Raw genomic sequence first — 27,654 nt, 5'->3', positions numbered from 1 at the left:
CCCTTATTAGAGTGAATGGAATCATAAAGTGGTGTGAAGATCCCCCCCCCCTTATTAGGGTGAATGGAATCATAAACCAGATTGAATTCATTCTTTCATTTTCCGTCTCTAATATATTCATTTATGTAAATTTATTCAAATTTGAAATGTAAATTAATTCTTTTTTTTTCCGGACCCCGACACAGTGTCAGAGAGATGTTGCGGCCCTCCTGCCAAAAACTTTGAGCTTTAAACGAAGAGAAACAGCTTGGGAAAGGCAAAAGATATGGTTTTTAGGTTTTTTTTAAAACTTGTTGGGTGCTTTACTATTTTTCTTGCTAGGTCAGGTGCAGCTCTGCCTATACGACACTGATTTTAAAGTATTCCAACACTGACACTAGATAACCCAAACTGCAATGTCTGCCATAAACATTTTCTGGATGTGCAATTAAACTAGAACACCTGCCATATCTTAGTATGTAGATTTTAAAAAAGGCAACCAAACTATGAGTGCCAATTTGTAACAGCAAATGACTTGGCAATTTGGACAACTGGGGCCATAAGTAGCAGGTGGTAGGTCCTTTGCAACAATTTGCATTCCTAAACTTCCCAACACCAAAGCAACACTTCTTCCACATCACAATCATCATTATGCATACAACATTTTAGAGCTTCAGTGATGGAGAAACAGCAATGCGTCTATATTGAATTAGCAAAGCTTACCTGACTCTTTCAGCTTGATGGAAAAACAAAAAAAGCACCTTTGAGAACAAAGCGAGAACCATGCTCTCTAAGGGCCCAATTCTGAAGAACGCACACCAGCTCACCGCCAGCACGCACTGTCTCAAACGTCCTATAAGTATTTAGCTGGTACAGAGTCAAGGAGCCCCACAGTGGGGCCGCTTCCTTTACTCAGGGGGACAAATGCCCCCTTCTCCCAGGAGACATCGGAAGCTGCCCACGTTTTACAGACTAATCCTGAGCTGCCTGAAAGGCCATAGGATGCTGCAGCAGCCATTTTGGCATTGCTGCAGCCTTGGGCACCGGGCAGCTCCAGATGGGGCTGTAAAACAACTGCTCTAGCTAAAATTATAACTCTCAAATATAGGACCTGTCCGCTAACCTGTTTAACTCCTCATCTGGGGCAGAATCCTATTTAGAAAGCCATTTTATTTTGTATCATTCCTTCCAATCTGAAACAGTGGCCGCTGAATATTGGAATGGAAGCAAAACAGGTTACTCAAAAATCAGGCAGTGGCTCTAAACAGGGGGAATTCCCATGTATCTGTGCCTTAGAGCAGCTAGTCATGGAGGCCACCAGAGGACAGATGACTCTGGATTTAATATTGTGCTGTACTCAGGACCTGGTTAGAGATGTCAATGTTACTGAGCCATTGGGGAACAGTGACATGCTGTGATCCATTTTGACATGCATCTTGGGGGAAGAGTACCGGGCAAATCTCTCACAAAAACCCTTGACTTCCAACAAGTGGACTTCCCTCAAATAAGAAGGCTGGTTAGGAGGTTGAAAGGGAAGGTAAAAAGAGTCCAATCTCTCCAGAGTGCATGGAGGCTGCTTAAAACAACAGTAACAGAGGCCCAGCAGAAGTGTATACCGCAAAGGAAGAAGGGCTCGACTACGTCTAAGAGGTTGCCCGCCTGGCTTATGAGCCAAGTTAGAGAGGCTGTAAAGGGCAAGGAAGCTTCCTTCCGTAAATGGAAGTCTTGCCCTAATGAGAAGAATAAAAAGGAACACAAACTGTGGCAAAAGAAATGTAAGAAAAGAAATGTAAGAAGATACGGGAGGCCAAGAGGACTATGAGGAACACGCGGCCAGCAACATTAAGGGGAATAATAAAAGCTTCTTCAAATATGTTATGAGTAGGAAACCCACCAGAGAAGCGGTTGGCCCTCTGGATGGTGAGGGAGGGAAAGGGGAAATAAAAGGAGATTTAGAGATGGCAGAGAAATTAAATGAGTTATTTGCATCTGTCTTCATGGCAGAAGACCTCAGGCAGATACTGCTGCCCGAACAGCCCCTTCTGACCAAGGAATTAAGTCAGCGGTTAAAAGAGAAGATGTTTCAGACCTAATTGACAAATTAAAGATCAATAAGTCACCAGGCCCTGATAGCATCCACCCAAGAGTTATTAAGGAATTGAAGAGTGAAGTTGCTGATCTCTTGAGTAAAATATGCAACTTGTCCCTCAAAATGGCCACAGTGCCAGAAGATTGGAGGACAGCAAATGTCACGCCTATCTTTAAAAAGGGAAGGAGAGGGGACCCAGCCAGTCAGCCTAACATCTATTCCAGGTAAGATGGTGGAATGCCTCATCAAAGATAGAATCTCAAAACACATAGACGAACAGGCCTTGCTGAGGGAGAATCAGCAATGGCTTCTGTAAGGGTAAGTCCTGCCTCACGAACCTTTTAGAATTCTTTGAAAATGTCAACAGGCATGTGGATGCAGGAGAACCCATGAACACTATATATCTGGACTTTCAGAAGGCGTTCAACACGTTCCCTAACCAAATGCTACTGAAAAAACTCCACAGTCAGGGAATAAGAGGGCAGGTCCTCTCATGGATTGAGAGCTGGGTTGAAGACCAGGAAACAGAGAGTGGGTGTCAATGGGCAATTTTTACAATGGAGAGAGGTGAAAAGCGGTGTGCCCCAAGGATCTGTCCTAGGACCAGTGCTTTTCAACCTCTTCATAAATGACCTGGAGACAGGGTTTAACAGTGAGGTTGCAAAGTTTGCAGACAACACCAAACTTTTCCAAGTGGTGAAGAATAGAAGTGATTGTGAGGAGCTCCAGAACGATCTCTCCAAACTGACAGAATGGGTAGCAAAATGGCAGATGCGTTTCAATGTAAGTAAGTGTAAAGTCATGCATATTGGGGCAAAAAATCAAAACTTCACATATAGGCTAATGGGTTCTGAGCTGTCTGTGACAGAACAGGAGAGAGATCTTGGGGTGGTGGTGGACAAGTCAATGAAAGTGTCGACCCAATGTGCAGTAGCAGTGAAGAAGGCCAATTCTATGCTTGGGGTCATTAGGAAAGGTATTGAGAACAAAGCGGCTGATATTATAATGCTGTTATACAAATCAGTGGTAAGGCCACACCTGGAGTATTGTGTCCAGTTCTGGTAGCCACATGTCAAAAAGGACATAGTGGAAATGGAAAAGGTGCAAAAGAGAGCGACTAAGATGATTACTGGGCTGGGGCACCTTCCTTATGAGGAAAGGCTACAGCATTTGGGCATCTTCAGCCTAGAAAAGAGATGCCTGAGGGGGTACATGATTGAGACATACAGAATTATGCATGAGAAGGATAAAGTGGATAGAGAGATGCTCTTTACTCTTTCACATAACACCAGAATCAGGGGACATCCATTAAAACTGAGTGTTGGAAGGGTTAGGACAGACAAAAGAAAATATTTCTTTACTCAGCATGTGGTTGGTCTATGGAACTCCTTGCCGCAGGATGTGGTGACGGAATCTGGCCTAGATGCCTTTAAAAGGGGATTGGATAAGTTTCTGGAGGAAAATCCATTACGGGTTACAAGCCATGATGTGTTGCAATGCAATGCTACTTGGGAAGCACCCAGGGTTTAAAACCTTGGTGCCTTAGGGAGAGTGCTAAAAGCAGAAGCACTCTGAGGGTTTGAAAGTTAGAACTGGAGAACAAGAAGTCAGAGCAATGAGAGACACTGCAGACATTCAGAGGGTTGATGCAGGGAGAGCTAAGCCAGAAGTAGGACGGTATGAGATTGAGAGAGAAGTCCGTCCTCCCAGCTAGCTTTCACAGACTTTTACTCATTCTCAAAGCACATGACGACACTTAGGGAAAATTATTGAAGGTTGCTGAAATCTGCACTGCTAAGAAACCTGCTGGCTCTGGTTCGACCACAATACACGTTCCTAGATATGCACTTCTTCATAACATCCTCTTGTTCACAGACTCTGGGCGAAGACTCAGCAACTAGCCCACTCTGGTTTGCCTGAGTGGCCGGGGGGGGGGAACCAGCAAGTTTGCATGCCTGTTGCCATGTTACCAAGGCTAATCCTAGCGCCTGTGTAGATAACGACTACAATGATGTGTATGGGCGACCTCCTGATTTTAGAAATGGGCTATGTCAGATACAAGGGAGGGCACCAGGATGCAGGTCTCTTGTTATCAGGTGTGCTCCCTGGGGTATCTGGTGGGGCCGCTGTGAGATACAGGAAGCTGGACTAGATGGGCCTATGGTCTGATCCAGTGGGGCTGTTCTTATGTTCCTATGTATACAAAAGTATATTGCTTCTAAATTAAATGAAAAATAATTTTTTTTAACTACCACTCCCCCCCCCCAAATGCCCACACTAGGGTCTGGGAGATACACAACATGAATTTTAAAAATACTATATCCCTTTCCTGCACTATATAAAAATCTTTTAGGAGAAAAGAAATAACTCCCCCACTACAAACCCCAAACAGGACGAATGTGCCTCCTGTTCAGGGTGGCTGGAGCCCGGAACACAGACACTACAGCCGTTAGGGCCTAGGAAACATCTTGCAAGATTCACTTGCACGTTCCTACTTGTCTTTTTATATGCCTGAATATAATGTTCCATTTCTAGTGACTAAATTTGTTTATTTGTTTTGCCCTGGGTTATTCAGAAGCTGGAACGCCCACAATGAAAAAATAAATTTATTTTCTTATACTACAAAGGAGAGATAAACAGCACTGCTGGAGAGTGGGGGGGGGGGAGTCTTGCCTTTCTGGATATGAAGAAAATGCACTTGAATCTTGCTTGAAATCTGGTCAACGTGATCTTGCTTCAAAGGGCTGAAAGTCATAGCGGAATATTTTTGAAAATGGTAAGAATATAAGTAACTCTTGACATCTGAAAACTGCAGTACAAGCTCCCATTCCATTAACAATATTTATATACTGCTTTTCAACAAAAAAATCATTCAAAGTGGTTTACCATTATATATCACTTAATATCATAGGAATTTATACTACACTAAAGACTACTGCTACAACCCGAGCAATGGATACCAGATCACAACCAAGTAAGTACATGTAGTCAGTGACACTCACACTCCACACTCCACAGTTAAGAGTTAAGAGTTAAGTTCTAATCATATACAACATTAGGAAATACATTTTATAAATATTCAGCTAACTTCATTTTATTTCACAATGCACACTTCCATTCACCCCATAGCCTGGAGCAAGAAACAGTTGCTGCTAGGCTAGCAGTAGATCTTTCTTCCCTTATTCATGAACTAACAGAGTCTACAGCAACCATTCTACTAGTCAAGTTCTGTTTGGCTCTGTATTTAGAACTAGGGACTGCTTCTAGCTTCTCCCCTCCCCGTTTCTCTCCACTACTACCAATCACACAATAATGATCACTGCATGCCTTTTGAGCAACCACATGCTTGAACCGGTAAGGAAGAAGTAAAAATGGTCTGGAAATTTGAAGAAAAAGAAAAAAAAATGGAGTCAGGATGCCAAAGCAACTTGCATTCTAAAAATTACAGCACTGTTCAGAAGTTACAGAAGACTGGTCAAACAGCTCTCTTCCAGAACACAGAAGGAACAGAGGTAAAAACAGGAGGCCGTTTGAATGAGAGAAGACAGGCAGAAGACAGACAAGGATCTCCAGGTGATTTGCAGATCTCCAAGGCCGTCTTGTCTTCCAACTGCTTAAACATAGCAAGTTTATCAACAATAAAACTTTTTTAAAATTGGGCTGCAAAAATGCAGAAAGCTAGGGGAGAATTCAAGTTTGAGTGTACATGTTTGCACAGTCTGAGCTCAGTACTGAAAATGAGTCCCTGTGCTGAGCATATGCTCAAACACCTTGCTCCCCTTTCTTAGTGTCCATCCCTCTGAACCATCCCTCTGATCCTTTTCTAATTTGCTGCGCTCTGCTTTTACCTGACTACTTTTTTATCTGACTACTGTTTTTATGATATGTATGTTTTTATCTGTTTTTAAATTATGTTTTTTAATTTGTTTTAACCTTGTTTGTAAGCCGCCTTGAGTCCCTTTGGGGAGAAAGGCGGGGTAAAAATAAAGTTAATAATAATAATAAATAATAATAACCACTGTTTTCTAACTAGTTCCATGCTGGTGAACCTTAGGGTTCCAGCAAAACGAAAAAGTACACTCTTTCAAATCTGGAGTCTGACTACTTCCGTGAATCAAGTGCCCTCCATCTTAGAAAGTTAGACTAAATAGATTTTGAACAAGAAAATATCTTTGCAGGGTTTATGATAGAGGGGAATGTTGATTTGTGTTTAAGAGCTGTTTGGGAGGGATGTATTGCACTGCTCCACTTTCTGCTCTGAAAAATGTTTGCTCCTTCCCTGTTTGGAGCTACAGCTACAAGCAAAGTTTTTCATCTATTAAAAAATAACAATTTTCTGGAATTCTAGGAGTGACCCAGAAAAGTATGAGTTGCATTTATTTCACTGCAAAGGCACTACATACCCAACTCTTCCATTATCACCAAAAATTACTCAATTTTGAACTAATCATGCTCTACATTTTGAACTGGACCTGATCCTTGTATTGCAGCACTTCATCCTACTTCTCATAGTCAATTGATCAGCCAACCAGGAACCAGACTGAGGAGAAGTAGCAACTATGCCAGCCACAACACAACAGCAAAATACTTGCTTATATGCAAACTGTCCACCATGTTAGACATATTTCTTCCAACAGTGAACAATAACTTATGGAATTCCTTATTAGAAGATCTCTAATGGTGATGACTACCAGCTTAGGTGACTCTTAAAAGATTAGATCTACACTTCATTAATTTTTCCCTCAATATTGCTATGTTGGTTATAATGAAAACCTTAAAATACAAGTACATATAACAGCACTGTACTTGTGATCACTAGATGCAGATAAACAACCTGGGATGCCTAGCTCCATCATGCCCTGTGATCTATTCAGGTACCTGACCACTGCTGGAATTTTGGTCTGATTCAGCAAGACATCTTTTAATATTCTTATTTTAAGTGTTTTCCCTATTAAGTGTTTTAATATTTCCCCTGGGGGCTGGGGATAAGAATAGGCCCTCAGTTTGGCTGTACTTGTCGTAAGAGGCGACTAAACAGCCACTGGGTAGATGGGACTTGTTAGCCTGGGAAGGCAGCTCATCTGAGAGAAGGAAAACTCTGATCCCAAACCTCCACTGCCTTGTGGCTACATCCAGTTATGGAAAAGGCTTCAGGAGTCAACCTCACAGAGTCCCTGAGGCAGTTCATGATTGAACACAGTCGTATTCTGGCAACTCCTGCGATGCCGCTGGAACCAACCGTATTGGCTTCTGCCTTTCCATTGGACCATTTCGGCGACGTGGAGAGGGAGGATTTGCTGCATGGGTAACAGTCTATCCTCCATATCTACTTTACCCAGGCTTCACGCACTGGAGAGAGCACTCTGTTCCAGAATCACTATTCAGAGCGTGATACCATAGTCTTCAGAGACTGAAGGATGCCAACATAATTTTAAGTGTGTAAATCTAGTCTAGACAAATATTTTTTCTGTGACTAATATGAGGCTATCCCTTGAATCTTTCCACTATGGACAAGAGTCCATGGCTGCCTTACTGTAAGAGTGATAATAGATGACTAATACCACCCTCAACAGATGTGCAGCATAACCAAATATGGAAATAGCAAGGCAGCCATTAGTAGGTGCATGTACAGAGACCCTTGTGTACAGCAATGTACATACAGCAAAGGTTGCAAAAAAGGATGTGTGGACAGGCGCCATAGTATTTTATTTATTCCTTTTCATTGTTACTCTGCTTTGGAAAAATGCCACGTTAATTAAAGCAAACAGAAAACTCAACAAAACATAATGAAAAGTCACATAATGAAAATGCCACGTTAATTAAAGCAAACAGAAAACTCAACAAAACATAATGAAAAGTCACAGTATGAAAAAACTGCTGCTTTTTGTATTTTCTTTTCCACTGGTTTACGTTTCAGTTCAGTTTAATAATAGCAACAACAACAACAACAACAACAACTTTATTTATACCCCGCCCTTCTTCCCAAAGGGACCCAAGGCGGCTAATGAGAACTTTAATGAGAACTTTTCAATACAGAGTTCCTTGTCTTGTTTTCAAAATGCTGCTTAACTGCAGAGCATGTTGTATATTTTAGTTCATGAGGCATATGCTAGCACTTGTGAAAGTTCTTTATATTTTTCAAGTAAGTTAGCACTGAATGAGCTAGTCAATTTAACCATTCCATAGGCTGCCAGAAGATTATTTCTCTGGTGAAACATTAAAACTTAGGTAACCTATACTAACTAGGTTTTTTGTAACCAGTAACAAAAAGCATCATCAAAAATAAGATACTTCCAAAAATAAAATGTTTTCATATGAACTTCCAAGGCACTATGCTTAGATGGGAGTATGAGATGAACAAATGACTCTGAAGACTAGAATACTGTATACAGGTACAACTAAATTCAGACCACCACCCACTAAAATATGAACACACCAAGAGAACACACAATGCTTGATTTTTTTTTAAAGGCAGCAAGCAATTAAGAATACACCACTTTTCAACAAAAAGTAGTTCACAAAGCAGATTACAAAGTAGTTCACAAAGCAGTTCACAAAGTAGTTTACAAAGCAGATTACATAACTATTGTTATGTACATAACAATAATATTTTGAACATAATCATTAAATAGTTCCCTGTACCCAAAGAGCTCACAGTTTGCAAAAAGATGCAAAAGAGACACTAGCAACAGCTACTAGGAAAGATGCTATGCTGGGGTAAAAAGGGACAGTTGCTCCCTCCCGGCTAAATATATAAAAATATAACTTAATTATTATGCCAGATCCTGCTCCCAGGAAAACTAGTCTGCTGCCAAATTTCTGTTTCAATTTTTTGCAGCGCAAGCAAAGATTACATAAATGTTAATAAAATTTTTTTAGAAGTCTTTCATATTTTCTAATAAAGTTACTATGTGGGGAAAACTATATCAGACACCACATATCAGTAAGACCACCACACACATTCAGGACCAAAACATCTTATGACTGCAAGAGTTATTTGTACCCCACCTCACAACCAGCTCAGAACAAAATTAAAATCCATGCACAAAATAAAACTACACCAGAGGTTTTATTGAGACACATCAAATAGCAGTACTTAGAAAATGATCTTACTCCAGCTCAACATACATTATTTTGGTTTGGAAAAGGTGTGCCAAGTCACAAAATATGGACTGACATTTGTGAGGTACAACTGGGTATATTTTCTGACACCTGCCACATCAATTATAAAAAGAGCACTGTAGCCAGTACTGTATGAAGTTCTAGTACAGATTAACTGATTACAAGCAACGCTCTTAACAAGCATCTCTGAAAGCTGTCTAATTCAGTTCCAAATTGCTCCAGTGCTTTGGGGACCTTCCCTTCACAAGGGAAAGTCTGTCAAAGAAACTGTCTCAGCAAATCATGAGATGTAGTAGTTTCACCAGTACATCCAAGGAATAACTATATGATCTGTACTAAAGTTCTTTAGGACATATAAGGGTTTCTACCACAGCAGAAGGCAGTTTAACTAGAGTAACTTTAAATATGCTGGATATATTTTCTTAAAGAAAAAGAACATTACTTAGAAAAAATAAATTTATAAAGGTACAAAAGTCAAGGAGTCCGTTTAACCCTAGAGAGCTCTGACACTGTGCACTGAATGAGGATGTTATAGCAGCCTAGCAGTAGACCTCTTCTTAGTGTCATTTGAAGAGGTCAAAGGGGAGCCCCTCACTTCACATGTACTATTACTTCTCAAGTTACACTAAAACTTCTTATCTAGCATTGAACACATTTTTTTCGGGCTAGATTCCTGCATTCCAAAGGTACACTACTACAGCAGATCAGGAAGCCTAGAGCCAAGATTAGAACAAATCAGGCACACAGAATTAGTGAACCATAAAGACGACTACTGCAGGCAACTGTAAAATTGTCTTGACTGGAGAAAGTATCCAGCATGCTTGTTATAAGGTAAGCATTAAGGAATCTATAGGAACACTAATTCCAAAGGAAATACACCATAGGAACACTAATACAAAGGAATTCAGGTCAGTAAGTGGCAGTTGCTGAGTTACATTGCTGGAATCAGCTAGCAATTGGGTTCAGCACAATTGCTTACACCTGAGGTTTTCAAACTGGGGCATCATGATGCACCTGTCTGAGAACCTCAGCACATGGCCCCTTAAGGGGTAGGGGAAGGCAGCAACATGATCCCCAGGATCACATCACTAATAGGGATAAAGGGTTGGGTGTTTTTTGTTTGTTTGTTTTAACTTACAGGGGCATGCAGCAAGGTCCAGGAGGTGTGAGGAGCCCTGAATCTTAGAATATTTAAAACAGGATATCAGAAACCACTTCTGGTTTCCAACCATGAAACCAGATGTGGTTTCCGATAGATTGTTTTCAGTATTCTAAGACTCAGGAAGCCCTGCAGAGGGCTCTGCGGGGCTCCCTGAACCTTCTGGACCTTGCTGCGGCTCCCTGTAACTAAAAAACCCTTTACCCCGTTAGCAACGCAGTACTGGGGATTACATTATTGTCTCCCTCCCCAAAGAATTATCTCAGGAGTCTTACCCCTGAGAAGTTTGAGAAGCCCTGGCTTAGACTGTACAAAATTAAACTGATACAGTTCAGATCAGGTCATCTCAATTTTTTCAAAGTGTGAACAAAGTACCAGTTGCAAAATAACTTGTGACTTTTTTATGTGAAAATATAACAGGCAATCTAAAAACACAACAACTCATTATGGTCTGAAGATCAATTGCATGAAAAAAGTCAACCCTTGAAAGTTACCCCAACTTAACAGCCCAATTATATGCATTTCTACTCAGAAGTAAACAATGGGATTTACTCCAAGAACAAGTAAGAAGACAAAAGAAAAATCTGACTACAAATCTCTACTGGTAATATCAGGACCAATGCTGTGAAAAAGCAGATACTGTATTGCCTATATAAATATAGCAGAGAGCTGAACTGCAGTGATGTAAGAATTCAGAGACATGTGAATTTCTGAACCAGGTTGCAGCAACACTTGAGATGTTTAAAAAAAAATTAGAATACATACACAAAGGCTTAGGAAGACTGGGAAAGGAAAAGATGAATACTTACTCTGTCTACAGGAACCAAGCAAGAGAGATCTCAGAAATGTTTTGTGCTAAATATATAGCAAAATATATTTTGAACTAAAAAAGCAAACTTATGGATATGCTGGGGTGCTTATGGAAGGTGTAAATCTCATTTCATTCAGTGGGCCAAATAGTATTCATGGTGCCTGCTGAGAGTCAGATCATTAAGGAAGAAGTGACATCATGAAGCAGATAATTTATTTATTTCTCTAAGTGCTTTGTTCTCACGCAAGAACTCGTTAGCTCCAATGATATATACAAATCTTAATCATTTTCAAGATATGGGAAAACACAATTATCATGCTGGAAGAGTCCAATAACAACATGGACTGCCTTTTTAGCAGCACTGCTTTGGCTAAGGCATAACTTCAAAGTTTAGCAGCTGAGAAGTACTCTGCAAAATGACACCTCAGCAGAAGTGGTGCTGCTGAAATGGTGACCTGCATGATAATTGGACTCTCCTAGCACTTTGGCAGCTTCTTCTCTTACTCCTCCTGGTCTGCCACTTCCCCTATAGCATCCCTTGCCTTTCAAGGTCTCTTTCCGGAGCCTTGGTAGAACCAGTGCTTCTGAAAGGGTAGTGTTGGGAGAGCCCAGTTATAATGTGGGCCAAATAAAGAACATCTTATGTTTGGGATAGGGCATGGAGTGCATACAGATATTTATAGTTACTGATAGATTTATCCATTCTTGTAAATGCTTACATAAGGCATCCATGGCCGCACAGTCACACAGCATGTCCTGCTAGAACTGGGTTTCCTCTTTTGTGCACTGCAGTAATACAAAGAAGTAAACACTGTTTGTAACTAGTGGTATAAAAGAGAGGGCTAAACTAGGAAACAAAAGAGTCGACCAAATAAATGAACAGGGGAATAATAATAATAATACAGGTATTTATATACCGCCTTTCTTGATCTTTATTCAAGACTTTATTCAAGGCGGTTTACATAGGCAGGCTATTCTACAGAATAGAAGCTGTTATATAGCTACCCTAAAGTAAGGCTGGAAAATTCCTTTAGCTAGGAACCTAAATATTGTGCTACCTCCATGGAATCTGATATATAGGCTGGACCTCAGCATCCGTAGGGGAGCCATTCCCAGATCCCTCACAGATACTGAAACCTGTGGATAAACCCATTTCTGCCCAGCCTACAGGTGTACTCAATTAATCCCTGTTGTATATCAGTAATGTTGAGCAGAAATGGCTTAAATACATGAACTGCAGTCCAACAGAGCCTCCAGACTCACCCAGAACCTGGTTCCAGACAGCTTTCTGAGGCCCACAGAGATCATGCACTGCTGCTGTGGGCCTCAGAAAAGCCCCCAGAAGCATAGGAAAGGTATTTCCAGTTTTTGCAACCTTCCAGGTGCGTCCAGGAGGATCCAGCTGCTTGTCCTCAAACTGTGGGTTCAAGAATCCATGGTGGGTTAAACTCATGGATAAAGAGGCCTCACCTGTATTTCTCAACTAAAATAATGTTGGTTATTCTTACAGAAAACTGGAAGTTTGTCTATCTTGCCTTGTTATACTAAATCAACACTTTCTTAAGTTGTTCTTACAACTATTTTATGGCTAATCTTACCAAATGAGCCATGCAGACAAAATTGATGAGATATGATAGAAAATATCTAGCTTTTTAGACACTCAAAAGGAAAGAGTAAGACTACTGCTCTAAGTTTCATTTTAGTCTTTGCTGTATTCGAATATGAGTGATATTAACTGGAGGAGCCCAAGGGGTGTGGTGTGTCCTCTCTCTCTTGGGCAGAGGGTCTGGGGTGCAGCTTGACCTGCTGCTCGTGTCCTGGTTCCTTGCTCCATTATGGGCTACTGGCCTCATACGTAGCTGGGGAGCCAGCTTGTGTATCCAGGGCTTTTTTTCTAATGGAACACAGGGGGACGGAGTTCCAGCACCTTTTTACAGGGGCCCCTCCCCTTTGGAGGCATTCCGGGGGGGGGGAGCAAAACAGAGGCATTCGCTGGGTGGGTGCTGGGGGGTGCAGGGTGGGCAGGTGCCTGGCCCTTGCCTGACCACACAACAACCCCCTCCTGCCCCCATCTCCAAGCTCTCGCCTGAGCCCAGTCTGCCTCCCCTCCCCTCCCCCCGCGCTCTGGTTCCCCACGCAGCTTCCAAGCTGGTGGAGGACACGGGGGACACGCGTCGATGCCGAGGAGGAGGAAGACGGACAGCCAGCCAGCCAGCCAGCCAGGGACACGGGCTGCGGCACCCACAGAATGCCCAGGTACTGGCTTGGTGGAGGAGGAGAGGAAGGAAGCTGGCTGGTGCAGCCCCCATGCCAATCTGCAGCACGAGCCTAGGCGTGTCTACTCAGAAGTAAGTCTCATTGTGCTCAATGGGGCTTGCTCCTGGGAAAGGGTGCATAGCCTTGCAGCCTGAGAGCCCAAGCCTATGCATGTCTACTCAGAAGTAAGTTCCATTGTGTTCAATGGGGCTTACTCCTGGGAAAGTGTCATAGCCTTGCAGCCTGAGTAGACAGGCAGAGGAAGGACTCTGAGGCTGCAGTCCTCTCCACACTTTCCTGGGAGGAAGCCCTACTGCCTCTACTGGGACTGACTTCTAAATAGACAGGCAGAGGAGGGGCTCTGAGGCTGCAGTCCTCTCCACACCTTCCTGGGAGGAAGCCCCACTGCCTCTAGTGGGACTGACTTCTCAGTAGACAGCCATAAGCTTTGGCTCTGAGGCTGCCATCCTATCCACAATAAGCCCCATTCACTATAATGGAACTTACTTCTGAGTAGATAGGCACAGGATTGGGCTCTAAGGCTGCCATCCTATCCAAAGTAAGCTCCATTCACTAAAGTGGACTTCTGAGTAGACATGCATAGGATTGGGCTCTTAAGCTGCAATCCTAGGCACTTTCCTGGGAGTAAGCTTCATTGACTAGACCAAGACTTACTTCAGAGTAGACACACCTAGGATTGGGCACTTAATCCTGGCAGAGATATATATCTGCACCCGTTTTCACCTGCTAAGGGCAGGTGAAAAGGGATTCTACGCATGTACAATGTGCTGTCCAGCCTTGCCAGAGATCCTCCTCATCCTTCCCCCACAAGCATGCCCTCCGCCAGCCAGCCAGCATTTGCAGCTCCTCTCCAGCAATGCAAAGCAGCTGCTCAGGGCAGCAGAGAACATACAATTGCATGCCAAGTGCCTTCCCAAAGACACAGAGTATTCTGATACCTGAATTAAACCATATTTAATTGCTTGTTTGCAAACGTAGCTGTTTCTGTGTGCACCTAATGACCCCTCTCGTGTAAGAATTCCTTTTTGTTCTTACTCCCACAGTTGCTTAGAGTAATTTTACTACATGGAACTCACGTAAGCCATTTTTCAGAATCCATTCACTGCTTCCTCTCCTCGAAGTAGTGCCACACTACATACTACACGCTACAAGTGCACCTGTACAGTATTTTTCCCCATGTGTAGAAAAAGTAGCTAGGGGGAAGGGGATGTGGAGATTGACAGCCCAATCTTATGCATGTCTACTCAGAAGTAAGTTCATCTTTCGGGGGAAGCACATAAAAAATATTTTATTTCTCCAATAAAAAATGGTTTAAAAATAAATAAATAAAAGATTAACAATTTGAGTTCCTGCACCTTTTTTTTAAAAAAAACAAAAACAAAAAAAGCACTGTGTGTATCAACGGTCGTCTGACCCAGTGGAAATATAATCAAATGTCTGCAACATACCTCCCACTTCAGTCCAAGAAGGCACATGGTAAAACTGTTCATCTGAGGGTTCCTATTGTGGCATACAAATGTGCTAGCGGAGCTGAACCCATAGTTCAGAAGTTCAAAAAAGCCCTTATGAAGTTCAAAAAGGACCTTATGTCTTATGAAAATGATTCTGATGAAATGTCATATTATGTACGTTCAGATCCATGGAATTTCTGTGCACTTATGAAGAAGCCCAACCTGCATTGTTCAATACCCCCCAAACAAAACAGATGTTTCTGAACAATGAAGAGTTCATGTCACCTCTTCCACCTCTGCCAAAAAGAATATCAGCAAAGAAACAGGTGAACAAGAAAAACTCTGGTACTCAAGTTATAAAAAGCGGTATATAAATACTGTTGTTGTTGTTGTTGTTATAGCAAAGTCAGAGCCCAAGACATCAACTTGGGCCAAGAACAAGAAGAGAGTGTTGACCATACCAAATCATTCATTTCCTCCTGATGAAACAAGAGAGAGTCTTGCAGAGAGAAGTCAAGTCACCAACAAAACCCCAGTAAGATATTCTGTTTAGGAAGTCTTACTGGCCAGTGCAACAGAGTTTTCTGCTGAACCAGCGTTTGCATTTTCCCCTTATGGGAAATGGAAAGTTTTACTAGTTTTAGATTTTTTGTTCTATAATTTTTCATTTTATCATTCGCTGTTTTAAAATGTTGATGTTTTATTCATGTTGGTCTGTCATTCAACATAACAGAAGCATAATCGATCTCCCCCATAAGAAGCATATTCAAAACAATTTGATCTGGATCTCCCCCACCATCATATTTTCTCAAAGTCACTGAATTCAATCTTAATCTTACCTCCTCTTCTGGATTATGAACACGTAGTAGTTGTGTTAATGATACTGTAAACTATATTTTATTGAAAAACAGAAGTACATGGTGTTCTATGTAGAAACATCTTAAAAAATACTTTTCACTTCAGTCTTGCTGACAGATAAAGCATGATTTTCGTACAGAATAAGGTCTCTCAGTACCTTCTCCAAGTACAGTATAATATTTTTGCAAGTCAAGATTCTACCCAGGCAGGCTGGTACCAGAAAGTTCAATTGCTATTTATTAAATATTAACATTTTTGTAAAATAACTTTACAGCACATACCAAATTGATGTGGAAAATGCCTGGGTAATGTAGCAAAGTTATAATAGATATCAGTACCATTACAAAATTAGGAAAGTAATTTTAACGCTCTGGAAAGTTGGGCACTCCATTAAGGCTGAAAAAATGTTCTATACTGTACATAAAAATGCGGATCCATGGGTGGGAAGCATGGAGGTGAGAGGAACAGACACCCTTCCTATACCCCCAATTCCCAGGTCCTTTTCCAAGCTGAGTCAATAGAGCATACTTGATATTTGGCCAGTTCCAGCACTACATCTTCGGCAATGTATCTTCATATGCTTCTAGTCCATAATCAGACTATCCCCAGGCAGAAGTGTACAAGACCCAAAGACACTGGTTCTGGAGACAGGAAGGCAATGTTTGGTAAAGTCACTTCCAATAAGGAATAATCTTCCTCTAGATCAGGGGTGCCCAAACCCCAGCCCTGGGGCCACTTGCAGCCCTTGAGGCCTCCCAATGTGGCCCTCAGGGATTCCCCAGTCTTCAATGAGCCTCTGGCCCGCCAGAGATTTGCTGGAATCCACACTGACCCGACACAACTGCTCTCAGCGTGTGGGTGACTGTTTGATCTCTTGCATAAGCTGTGGGATGAGGGCTCCCGCCACTGCTTGCTGTTTCACATCTGTGATGCAGTAGCGGCAGCAAAGGAAAGGCCAGCCTTGCTTTGTGTAAGGCCTTTTATAGGCCTTGAGCTATTGCAAGACCTTCATTCATTCATTCAAGTTCATCTTTAATATATATGTTTATGTAAACATATGTAAATGTATTCAAATTTTAAATGTAAATTAATTCTTTTTTCCCCCAGCCCCCAACACAAAGTCGGATAGATGATGTGGCCCTCCTTCCAAAAACTTTGGACACCCCTGCTCTAGATTCCAAATTATGGTCTATCTCCAACAAGGAAGCAGGTTGTCTCCAGTGCTATATAAAGTTTTATGAAAAGGCTGTAACCCAGCGATAGGCTAATTAGGATAGTGAGTGGTCCTGCTTTATTTCAAAGGACCACAACACTGAAATCAGGCATGTGTACCAAAATCATGACTCCAATAGTACCGTTGGGAAATCAGGCAACCCTGTATGTGGGCAAGAGTAACAAAATATCCTGCAGGTTACATGTGGCTCACAGGTTGCCTACTGCTGCTGTAGCCTCTACAAGAGAACCAAGCAGCTACCACAAATTCCAATAATCATGCACAATATTTATGTCAGCTAAGGCCATGAACACAGCAACTGCCACCTGGGCACTTGCTCATTACAGGATACTGATCCCAGACAAACAGAAACAGAGTATTTCAATCATTCTCATCACTCTCCAACCATCTTGCAAGGTAGGTAAATAGCAATTCTATTTAATATTGAAGAACTAAGGCCAAAAGACTGGAAATTGTTTAAAGTCTTACAGTGAAACTAGAGGATAAAACCTCTTCTTAACTTGGGCCCTAAACCTGTGCCAAGTTTCATAACATTGTATTCTCTGTGTACTCCACATAAGGTAAACAAATTTCTAAAAATGTAAAACTTTACTCTGACAAATTAAATGAACAGAAAAAAGTAAAGAAAGCAAGGTTAAGGATCTCAGAATTCCAATACAAACCATGACCCATAAAACAGAAGTTGCAGAATAAAGTTTGAGCAATGTTCAAAGAAAACAGAGTTGTTTAGGTAAATACCCCAAAGAGGTAGTTCTTGGCCAACAAGTGGGTGGAAAAAACATCTATCCCACTTCTCAGTACACTAGGAAGTTTTCCAATGACAATGTATCTCAAATTACAAAACTAGACAAAAAATGTTCAACTAAAGTCAACAATCATTATCCACTATCCCAGAGAGTAAAACTCAATATGAAAATTCAGTATACTCCCTCCCATTCATAAGGTGCTAATACAACCTTCAGCATGTGAACATATTGCTCATTCCTGCACTAAACAAGTCCAAGAACTAACACTGGTGTTTTAGACCAAGGACGTCAAATTCATTTCATACAGCAGGCCAAATAGCTTCCATGGTGCCTACAGAGAGCCAGAATTGACACCATTAAGCAGGAAATGATGTCATTAAGCAGATGACGACCAGAAAGCAGCACTTCATTCTCCCAAAGAAATTCATTAGCTGCAAATGAAAGAGAAGATGTGGAAACCTTGATCATACTTCCAAGATATGGGAAAGCCCAATTTTCATTCAGGTTGCTCTTTCAGATGCTCCATTTCTGCTACAGCATCACTTCACAGTTCAGTAGCTGAGAGGTGGTCTGCAAAGTAACACCCAGCAGAAGCAGTGCTGCTGAAAAGTGGCCCGCGTGATGATGGGGCTCTCCCAGCGCCTCTCCCTCTTGTCCCATTCCCCATACCAATTTTTGCCTTCTGAGGCCTCCTTCCAGCTCTTCATCTCAGAGCCTCAGCAGAAACAGAGCTGGGAAAGCCTAATAAACATGGTGGCTGGATAAAAAGCTTCCAGGGGCCACATCCAGCCTGCAGGCCTTGACACTTCTTTTTTAGAGTTCTAGATTAAGATTATAATCCAGGCCAATTAATAATTGGGTTCTTTTCAATCTTGACTCATTATTCAAAAGTTATCCACAAACTTCAAAAATTCACACATCCTCTCTATTAGAAGTTTGTAGTCTAAAGGCTTTTGATGTGACACACTCACACAAAATAGTCAGTTCTGCTCTGAGCAAGGGAAATATCTACGAAGGCACACAAGGTTGTTAGTTAAATCAACGCAGGCCTTGGCCTAATTAGTATCTGCAAGGGAAACTGTCTGGCAGCCCCATGGAAGTTGTGCAACATTTCTCAAATGAGACTGGTAGACTGCAGAAGAAAGCTAGTGACATGGTTCCATTTTACTTCTCAACACACTCATTTATATGAAGACCTCCTGAAAGTAAGAATAGTCAATAGTAAAAAAGTTTAAAGATCACAGAATACTTTTTGTTGTGGTAATTTCTATATGCATTACTGGAAATGATTGTTTTCACCTGTGCACTTGACTACAAAGCTGGGATAAACATGGATTAAAAACAAAGGATTGCCACATGGTAGTTAAGGGTGCAAACCTAACCAACTTTCCAGCACTGAGGTAAGTGCAATGCAGCTCCAAGATAATGGAACAAATATTGCCTTACCTTGAGGAGGCCTCCGTGACTGCCCCACAACTGCTGGATGCAGCACATGCCCCAATGGCACAGCTATGCCAATGCTGGAAAGTTGGTTAGCATTGCGCACTAATTTAGTTAAGTTATTCTGTCCACATTGATTCTCCTTCAAATGTATTCATAAATTCACCAGAACATAGTAAAATGATTTTGAAACTATACTCAAAGTGTTAAGATTTTAAGAGATTAATGGATCTCTAAAGTTGATGAAATGTTTGCAATTAAGGCTATGATCCTAAACATATCTACTAGGGTATAAACATCACAAAATTCAGAGAAACTTCCTTCTGAGTAACCATGCTTAGGTTTGCACTGCAACAACATATACAGATCACTATAGTTTTGAAAAGTAACAGGACACAGCACCTTTGTAGAACGTATGTAGGCTCTGCAAAGATTGGTGAATCATTTTGTTCAGCAAACTTTTGTCTCGTCTGTGTTTCCAAAAGAGGGTGTAAGGAAGTCATCTTTCAGTGCAAAATGTACACTAGATTGCCCATGGGAACTTTCCAACTCAGTGATTAATAGTAGGTATGTAGTCAGGTCAAAATTGAGGACAACTGCCAACAGCAATCCAGCAGGCATTATTGCAGTGCCTCCCTACCTGGTACAAATCTATTACTTTTTTTCCTACTTTCTTACACACACAACGCCAAATTGCTCAAAATTTTGACAAGTAATTAGGTCTTAGAGAAGCCATCTACTTTTAGGAGACTACATAAAGAAATTATTACACCTGTAAATTTCTACACAGAAGATTTTGCTTCAAATAATCATTCTTAAGGTAACAGCTTACAAAACTACCAGAGACAAGCATAGTGACTATCAATCTTAAAAACCAGTGATCTAGCCAAGGGTTTGCTTGCTACAAGCACATGTTCCATTTCAATCATTTTAGGTCAGTATTTTTCAAGAAAAGATTTTTTTAAAAACATAGAATGAGTAAACCACCTAGTCTTTGTATCAAGCTTAAGAAACAGATATGCAGTTCAATTCTGTGTATATGTACTAGAAGAATTGTTCACTACAGTATTCACATTTTAAAATCACTAACATTTGTGTTAAGTAGGATTACAAGCTAATAAAAAACTTAGAGAATGTTTAAAAGAGGGGGAGCGGAGAGAAAGGCACAAAATTTTCTGCTCTTTTAATATAATTCTTTTGGAATCCTAACACATTTGTTCTCCTATGAAAATCCTTTATGATTGATTAAACATATGCAAGGTAGACAGTAGACTGCTACCTCAATTGGTATCTGGGGTTTGACACAGTTGCTTCTAGGTTTCCAAAAGTTGTAATAAAAATGCACAAGAAAAAGAGATAAGATTATAAAGTCTCAACATTCAGAGTGTCCTTGTATCCTAATCATTCAAGACAGCTCAGGACAACATGAAGATTCTATACAATAACCAATGGAGGAAGTGTTCCATTCCTTGCTAAGATACACAGTATATGGTTAGCAATGAACAAGGCTCAGAAAATAAAACTCTTTTTTGATACAGTACTTACATATTTTTAATAAAAGGGATTATACAAAGACTAGGCAAAATTCTGTATCAATATCTCTAAGTACTTCTTTGAGTGCAGATACTAACAGATCCAGTCATTTCAAATATACATTTCTCTCATCTAAAACATACTGAGGATTTTTAGTGTCCATGAAGTGCCACTGAACAAATATGTCACACAAAGCAAGTCAATGATTATAAAATGCCCTCATTTTTTAAATGTTATAATTTCACTTCATTCGAAAACAAGAATGGTTCTTTAAAAAAATATGGACAGTGAACAAGTACATAAGCAAAAAATATTCAGTCTGACTACACATTGTGTTCATCTAACACCACATTTCAAGACAAATACACCAGCTACATCAGCATTCTCAAAACTGTTCCCATTCTCAACAGCAAACAGACATTAAAAAACCCTCAGCACTGGCCAGCCGCACCCCCTTCCCTGCACTAAAAAAAACTCCTAAGGTAGATCCAATCCACATTACACTTAAGACAAAGTATTTAAACCTATACTTATTTATTCCCACTGACTTCAACAGCACTAAATTAGTTTCAATTCAAAGAATCTAGTTTAATTCGTTTGCAAACCATGCAGTTATGTTACACCTACTGGCTACTTACCAGCCGCAGTGCTGAGTAGTAAGGTAGCACTGGAGAAGAGCAGCACCAGCAAAAGGTGCTGCAGCGAAGCAGTCATGTTTTGAGAAACCCAGAAGGGTGGCTGATTTGAATAAAAAATAATAATACCGGCAGGAGGAAATCTCCTGTCTCCAAAGAGTCTTTAAACCCTCTTGGTTTACAATCCACTCTGAAAGGGCAAATGGCAGATGAGAGGAGCTGCCTGAGCTCTTACTCCATTACACAAATCTGTCTTCATGTTTCAGGGCTTGGCTTTCCTTGTTCGATTCTAAAGAAGAGAGTTTTCTCAAACCAAGATGCCTTTCCCTTCCCCAAAGCAGGCAGCCATCCTTTCAAAGACAGAAAAAAATCCAGATTTGCCACCACATCTTCCTAGCATCAAACCACTGCTCACAGTCCCAATGAATCACATCCAGAGCTGAAGAGGACCAAAAAGAAAAAAAATGATTGTCACATATATAAGCAGCTTCCTTGATCCCCAAAACAGTCAGATATGGACAGGAGGTTTAAAGGCCAAGGTTTAAGGTGGGGGGGAGGGTGAGGAGAGGACCCCCAAGCTCACCGTTGTCCTTTTTCTTTTTAAGGAGAGAGTCCTTTTCAGTCACTTAACATTTAAAAACAACAAGGCGTCCTCTTCTTTGCAAGGGATTTCAACTGCATATTGCTGCCCCATTGCGTCTTCTCAATGGGGGGGGGGGTGAGATCCAGAAAAGCCTCGAGGATCCTTTGCAGCCTGCCTTCCTGCAACGCTCTCCACACTTTCCTGAGAGTAAGTCTCACTGAACACACCAGGACTTACTTCTGAGTAGACACGCACAGGGTTGTGCCCTGACACAGCTGCACACGCCTCCTGAGTCTCCAAAGGAAATAACTCCGACCTAGATGGGAGCCACAAGGGGATGGGAGGAAAAAGGCGTCTCGGTGGGGCTGGGGGAGAAGCAATGAGGGCTCCCCAGTTCTTGGCAGCAGCCAGCCCCTGAAGGAGGGGGGGAGGAGAGGCCTTCCCCCTTTTGCTCCCCTGGCTTCCTCGCCGCCTCACCCCTTCTTTGCTGCTACCCCGGGGTGGGGTGTGGGAGGTGGGGGCTGAAGAGGAGGAGCCACTCAGTCGCCCCCCATCTCCCTCCCTCAGCTTGCTATGGGGGGGCTGAGGGCGGCTGGTCCCCTCACGCAGCCCAAGCCGCCCTCCAACCGGCCCGCCTCCCCTGCCTCCTTTCGGGGGGCAGCTCCCAGTCAGCCCTCCTCCCTCTCCGGGGGGAGCCTTCTCCTCAGGGCAGGGCGCGACGCCTCCCCGTCCCCGCTCGCTGGCTGGAAGCTGCTCCCTTCTCCCTCAGACCAGACACAAAGGGGAGTCGCTGCCGAACTGCCAGTCTGAGCTCCCGTCCCGTGGGCGCCGCCACTCGACGCCCCGCCTTCGCCCTGCTCCTCCCCCCCAACCCGCTGGTCTGCCTGGCTCGGGCGCTCCCTCGCCCTCCAGCCCCGCCTCCCTCTCGGAGGCCTCTGATCATAGAGACGGCCCCGGCTAGAACGAGCCCTTAAGCCAGCTGTCCTGACCGACGGCCGGCTCACGTTCGGTTGACAGCGCTGTTTTCTGCGCCCCTCCCGCACTGCCCTGTTGTGAAGAATTGTGTGTTTGCCAGATTGCGGCCTGGGGAAAAGCGACGTGGGAGGAGAGGAGCAGCTGCTGCCTCTAGTGGCCTCCCAGCTCCTTCCCTCTCCTTGCCGCCTTCGCCGCAGCCCCGAACGTTGGACGGCTTTGGTTAGCCAGACAGGCTGCTCCTGAGCCTGCCTGTCCCACGTCTCCTCGGAGGCAAGTTCCCGGAGTTCAGCGGGGCTTGCTTCGAAGAGCCCAACCCTGTGCATGTCTACTCAGAAGTAAGCCCCATTACAGTCAATGGGGCGTACTCCCAGGAAAGTGTGGATGGGATTGCAGCCTCAGAGCCCCATCCTCTGCTTGTCTACTCAGAAGTAAATCTCATTGTAGTCAATGGGGCTTACTCCCAGGAAAGTGTGGGTGGGATTGCAGCCTCAGAGCCCCAGCCTACGCATGTCTACTCAGAAGTAAATCTCATTGTAGTCAATGGGGCTTACTCCCAGGAAAGTGTGGAGGGGATTGTGATCTAAGATCCCAAGCCTATCCACACTTACCTGAGGGTAAGCCTCTCTGACTATAATGGGATTTACTTCTGAGTAGACCTGCTTAGGCTCTTAAGTGTGCCTGGGAGGGAAGCCTCACTAGCATGTTGATTTAAAAGTGATTCCAACTCAGAGATATGTTTTGTGCATAATACATCCTTTTTGTGCTTGCAAACAGCAGCAGAATGAAAGGGCAGTATAAAGACACACACACACACAAGCTGTGCAAGTTTACCTGAGTTTACCTTCCCACTGAGCAGAGTGGGAAGGCAGCAGATTGGCGGTCACCCAGCAATGAGGTCTTTACTAGAAATGAGCATATCTGGAAGGGGAACAAGCTCTGGAAATCTCGAGTCCATTGAGGGCCTATTACTGTATGACCATATTAGTACATGATGACTGCAAAGAAAAGTCTGATTTTATCTTGGCATATGATTGTGTGTGAAGTTGTTGAAGCAGGAGTAGATGTGAGCCAAAAGACCTCTGGGATGAGTTCAGCTTGAGCAATAGCATGCGCATGCTGCTTTGTTCCTGAGTGACATGGATGGAAACCATCTAGCATACTTTCAGTTTTTCCACTGTGGCCAAGTGCTGAAATAGCCCCAAGAATAAGGCCCCAAGAGTGAAGTAAGCAACATTATTTCCTTGCACTTTGGGAGAACCAGTCAATGCTAATATTTCCACATTCAGTGTCTGTGCGCTGGATGGGCCTGAAGGAATGCATCACCTCTCTGGCATCATAGAAATGATAGGCCTTTATTTTGCTCTTTAGGAAGCCCATGTGTTCTTCTGGTAGCTTGTGCCTGTATGTATTTATTTATGAAATTTGTACCCCTCCTTTTAGAGTTTTTTTTTTTTTTAAAAACCTCATGAGGTGGCTTACAAGGCAATAAATATGATAAAAATAGTAATTAAACCCCACATGCAACAAAAACTACAAACTGAAAAGGTATCAGTTAAAAGCCTTGAGGAACAAAAAGTTCTTAATGACCCATTTAAAAACTGGAAATGAAGGGAATTGATATATCTCCCCAGACAGAAAGTTCCAGAATTGCAGTGCCACCACAGAATAACCCTATTCCTGGACCTCACCAAACAAATGAATATTGCAATGGACCAGAAAGCAAGTCTCTAGAATGTAAGCCCAGCCAGGGAGGCTCATGTGGTCAAAACCATCCCTAAGGTGACCCAGGAATCAATGGTATGGGCTAGTGTAGAAATGATAGGCTGTTCTTTTGCTTGCCAGGGAACCCTATGGTAGGATACATAGAAATAATAAGGACCCTCCGCGGAAGCAAAGGGTGAACCTTGTATTCACAGGCATTGTGATTTTTCTGTTTCTCTGTTGAATGCAATAGACCTTTTGCTGTGAATTGGAAGGACAGGGTATAAGTGCTCATAAATATAGTACAGGAAAAATGACAATAGGGCATTGTTGCCACATCAACAGAGGTTTTCCTGAAACAGTATTTTAATACGTAAATGTTTAAAATAAAAAAGAGTAATGTGTTATCTAAAAGAATAACAGAATGGCTCAATTTTTGTGGAGTAGAGTGTATGTCACAATACATCTATTATTTAGGATGCCACTTCTCTTTTTGTTGCAACAGGCTAGCCACCCAATCCTGTGCATGTGTATTCAGAAGTGAGCCCCATTAGATTCTTTGGGATTTACTTCCAGAATTCCAGTCTAGGATGTAATCAGAATTCCAGGATGTGTACAGAATTCCAGTCTAGGATGTAATCTTATACGTGCTTACTTGGGACTAAGTCCCACTGAACTCAGTGGTATTTACTTCTGAATAGAAATGCATAGGATTGGGCTATAAGGCTGCAATCCTATACGCACACACTTATTTGGGATTAAGTCCTGTTGAACGAATTAAGATTTATTTCTGAGTAGATGTGCCTAGTCTTGCACTATAAAAGGAATATCCAAGATCTGGTGGGATTTTACTAGGAGTATCAATTAAAAGAATGTATGGACCGTAGAACACACATTGCTAACTCAACAGGCTTCTCCCATTCCCCTCCGTTTTAAGAACCTGGCCTCCACCAGTTCTACTTTTCTGTTCCCTTAACTAGTGTATTCTTGACAAAACATTTAAATCAATATTTCTGCCTCCTAGCAGTTAAAGATTATAACTTCTGTGTTGTTCACTCCACTGTCTTTAAATTACACCTGTGGTGGTAATAATTCTATTTCCTGAATATTTAGAGCACATGAAATCTCAGGAATTCTGACAACAACTCTATATAGACAGACCAATGTTACAGTAAATTTTCTCAGACAGAAGGTTGAGTCAGACAATGACTTGCCTCAAGTTCAGGGGGTGAGCTTTGAATGAGCTTTTCCTCCCCCCCCCCCATCAGAACCTTAGCCACTCCTGCTGTACATCAGCTCACAGCGGGGTGTACATGGACACTAAAGGGTTATTTTATTACGCATCTTGGTTCTTCATCAGAGAGGAAAAACATGAGCAGTCAAAGGGGCTTGTCATCCAAATAAGCATTACTTTGTTTCTTTGAGATGGCAAAGAGTGGCTAGAAAGCACATTCTCAAATTAATTACTGTTTCAGTCAACCTTAATACTGACTTTTTCATTATAAAAATCATTGCCGCATTAGGTAAGTCAGCTCCAATAAATTACACATTCTCTCATTACATACCGCTTGAAACCATGTTTGTGAGCCTTTGATGTATCTTATCATATCTGCTAACTGGTATGGCTTGTTTGCATAGTTGCTTCGCCACAGGCATCTGCATATCTTCCTTATTCCATCTAGCCATCCTGGAGACAGTCCCAAAACCAAATTTTCCTTATCTGGGCCTTTGGTGGAGTCAGTGAGTTTCACCATTCATTTATTCCAACATATTCCTCCCCTAGATTTTTAACTCTTTTATTTCTGTTTGTTGATTCTACCTTTTCTATCTGCCTCCTAAATTGAATGTCAGCTGTTTAATTACCTAAGCTGTTTTTTGGTTCCTTCTACAAAGTCAGAAAAAAAGAAGAGTCAATATTTCCATTGTAGACAAAAGTTCATAAATAATGAAATTCTTTTGTTCTAAACCTCTATCATTTCTCTAAAGGCATTTAAGGAATTACTACGAGGTTTTTTGTTTGTTTGTTAATTACTTTTCTATTCTGCCTTTCTTCCATGGTGGACCTCAGGATTTCCCAGGAGGTCACCCATCCTGGCACTTATCAGACCAACAGCCCAAACCTATCCAACCTTCCCCACACTGATACAGCAGCGTCGCATACTGTGGGAGTTAATGGAAAGCTGGCGTGCTCCTCAAGGCAAGGGGACTTTTACCCCTTTGCTCTGCAGAAAGCCCCAGCTGCAGCAACGGGTCTACTCAGACCTGCGCCTGCTAAATTGCTGGTGCAAGTCTGACAGCCCAACCCTATGCATGTCTGCTCAGAAGTGAGTCGTATTGTATTCATAGGATTGTGCTGCAAGACTGTTTGGCTTCATCAAGGTGGCTGTATCATGTGCCCTCAGACCATTTATTTATGTAGGTTTGTGTGATGTTGTTACTATTTAAAAGACATATCACTATATATAATGTATACCACATGGTATACACCTAGTATATATGCTACCTACAAATATTTTGTTCCAAAATATGGCAGGGTTGTGGAGCAAGGTGTGATCTTAACTGGAGTAAGGTTGTTCTGTCACAGTGTTCTTCAGCCTTGGGGTCAGGATCCCAATGGGATCACGAAGCCTCCGTGATCTTGTGGGGTCTTGGCAACTTTCAGGAATGAAAAAGGTTGAATACCACTGGACTAGAACACCACTTAGTAAAGGGGGAGGCATCTTCTGTACCCCTTCAGGTACCAGGAGATGGTGTACCAGTTCTGCTCAGGTTTTTAGCAAGTCTGCTAAAATAGCTTTCACTTCATGGTAACGTCTTCTGCTCTCCCTAATAAGAATATCTGGTTACAATGAACAGTACTGGGAGGGCATAACAGGAGTGGGGAGTGGGTGGTAACAGGGCAGGGAATGGGCAGATAGGGTCCCAGTGGGGGGGCGGAACCAACAGTGGGTCCCCAGTCTCTTATTTTTATTTGTTTGTTCCTTCATTTGTTTATTTATTGGGTCATGGCATGAAAAAGGTTGAAGACCACTACTCTATCAGATACCTGTGCCTGCTTCCT

At 42.2% G+C, this 27,654-nt stretch overlaps 1 protein-coding gene across 2 annotated transcripts in view; it reads right to left on the bottom strand.

The window, feature by feature from the left end:
* The window catches only part of BMPR2 (bone morphogenetic protein receptor type 2), a 99,539-nt gene extending 76,857 nt beyond the window's left edge, over window positions 1-22,682 (bottom strand). The window contains exons 1-2 of one of the 2 annotated variants that reach the window (XM_066622662.1): window positions 21,918-22,682; window positions 21,338-21,773 (exon numbers count right to left, since the gene is read on the bottom strand). In XM_066622662.1, the coding sequence (XP_066478759.1) occupies window positions 21,338-21,413 (76 nt within the window). In that variant the 5' untranslated portion in view covers window positions 21,414-21,773; window positions 21,918-22,682. Of the gene's footprint in view, window positions 1-21,337 lie in introns of both variants that reach the window. The other variant, XM_066622580.1, reaches the window with a different exon arrangement.
* Window positions 22,683-27,654: the final 4,972 nt, after the last annotated feature.

Source organism: Tiliqua scincoides, chromosome 1 (genome assembly GCF_035046505.1).
Source record: "Tiliqua scincoides isolate rTilSci1 chromosome 1, rTilSci1.hap2, whole genome shotgun sequence".
NCBI classification, from domain to species: domain Eukaryota; kingdom Metazoa; phylum Chordata; class Lepidosauria; order Squamata; family Scincidae; genus Tiliqua; species Tiliqua scincoides.
Note: the sequence above shows the minus strand (reverse complement) of the source record. Positions and strands in the feature narration are given on the sequence as shown.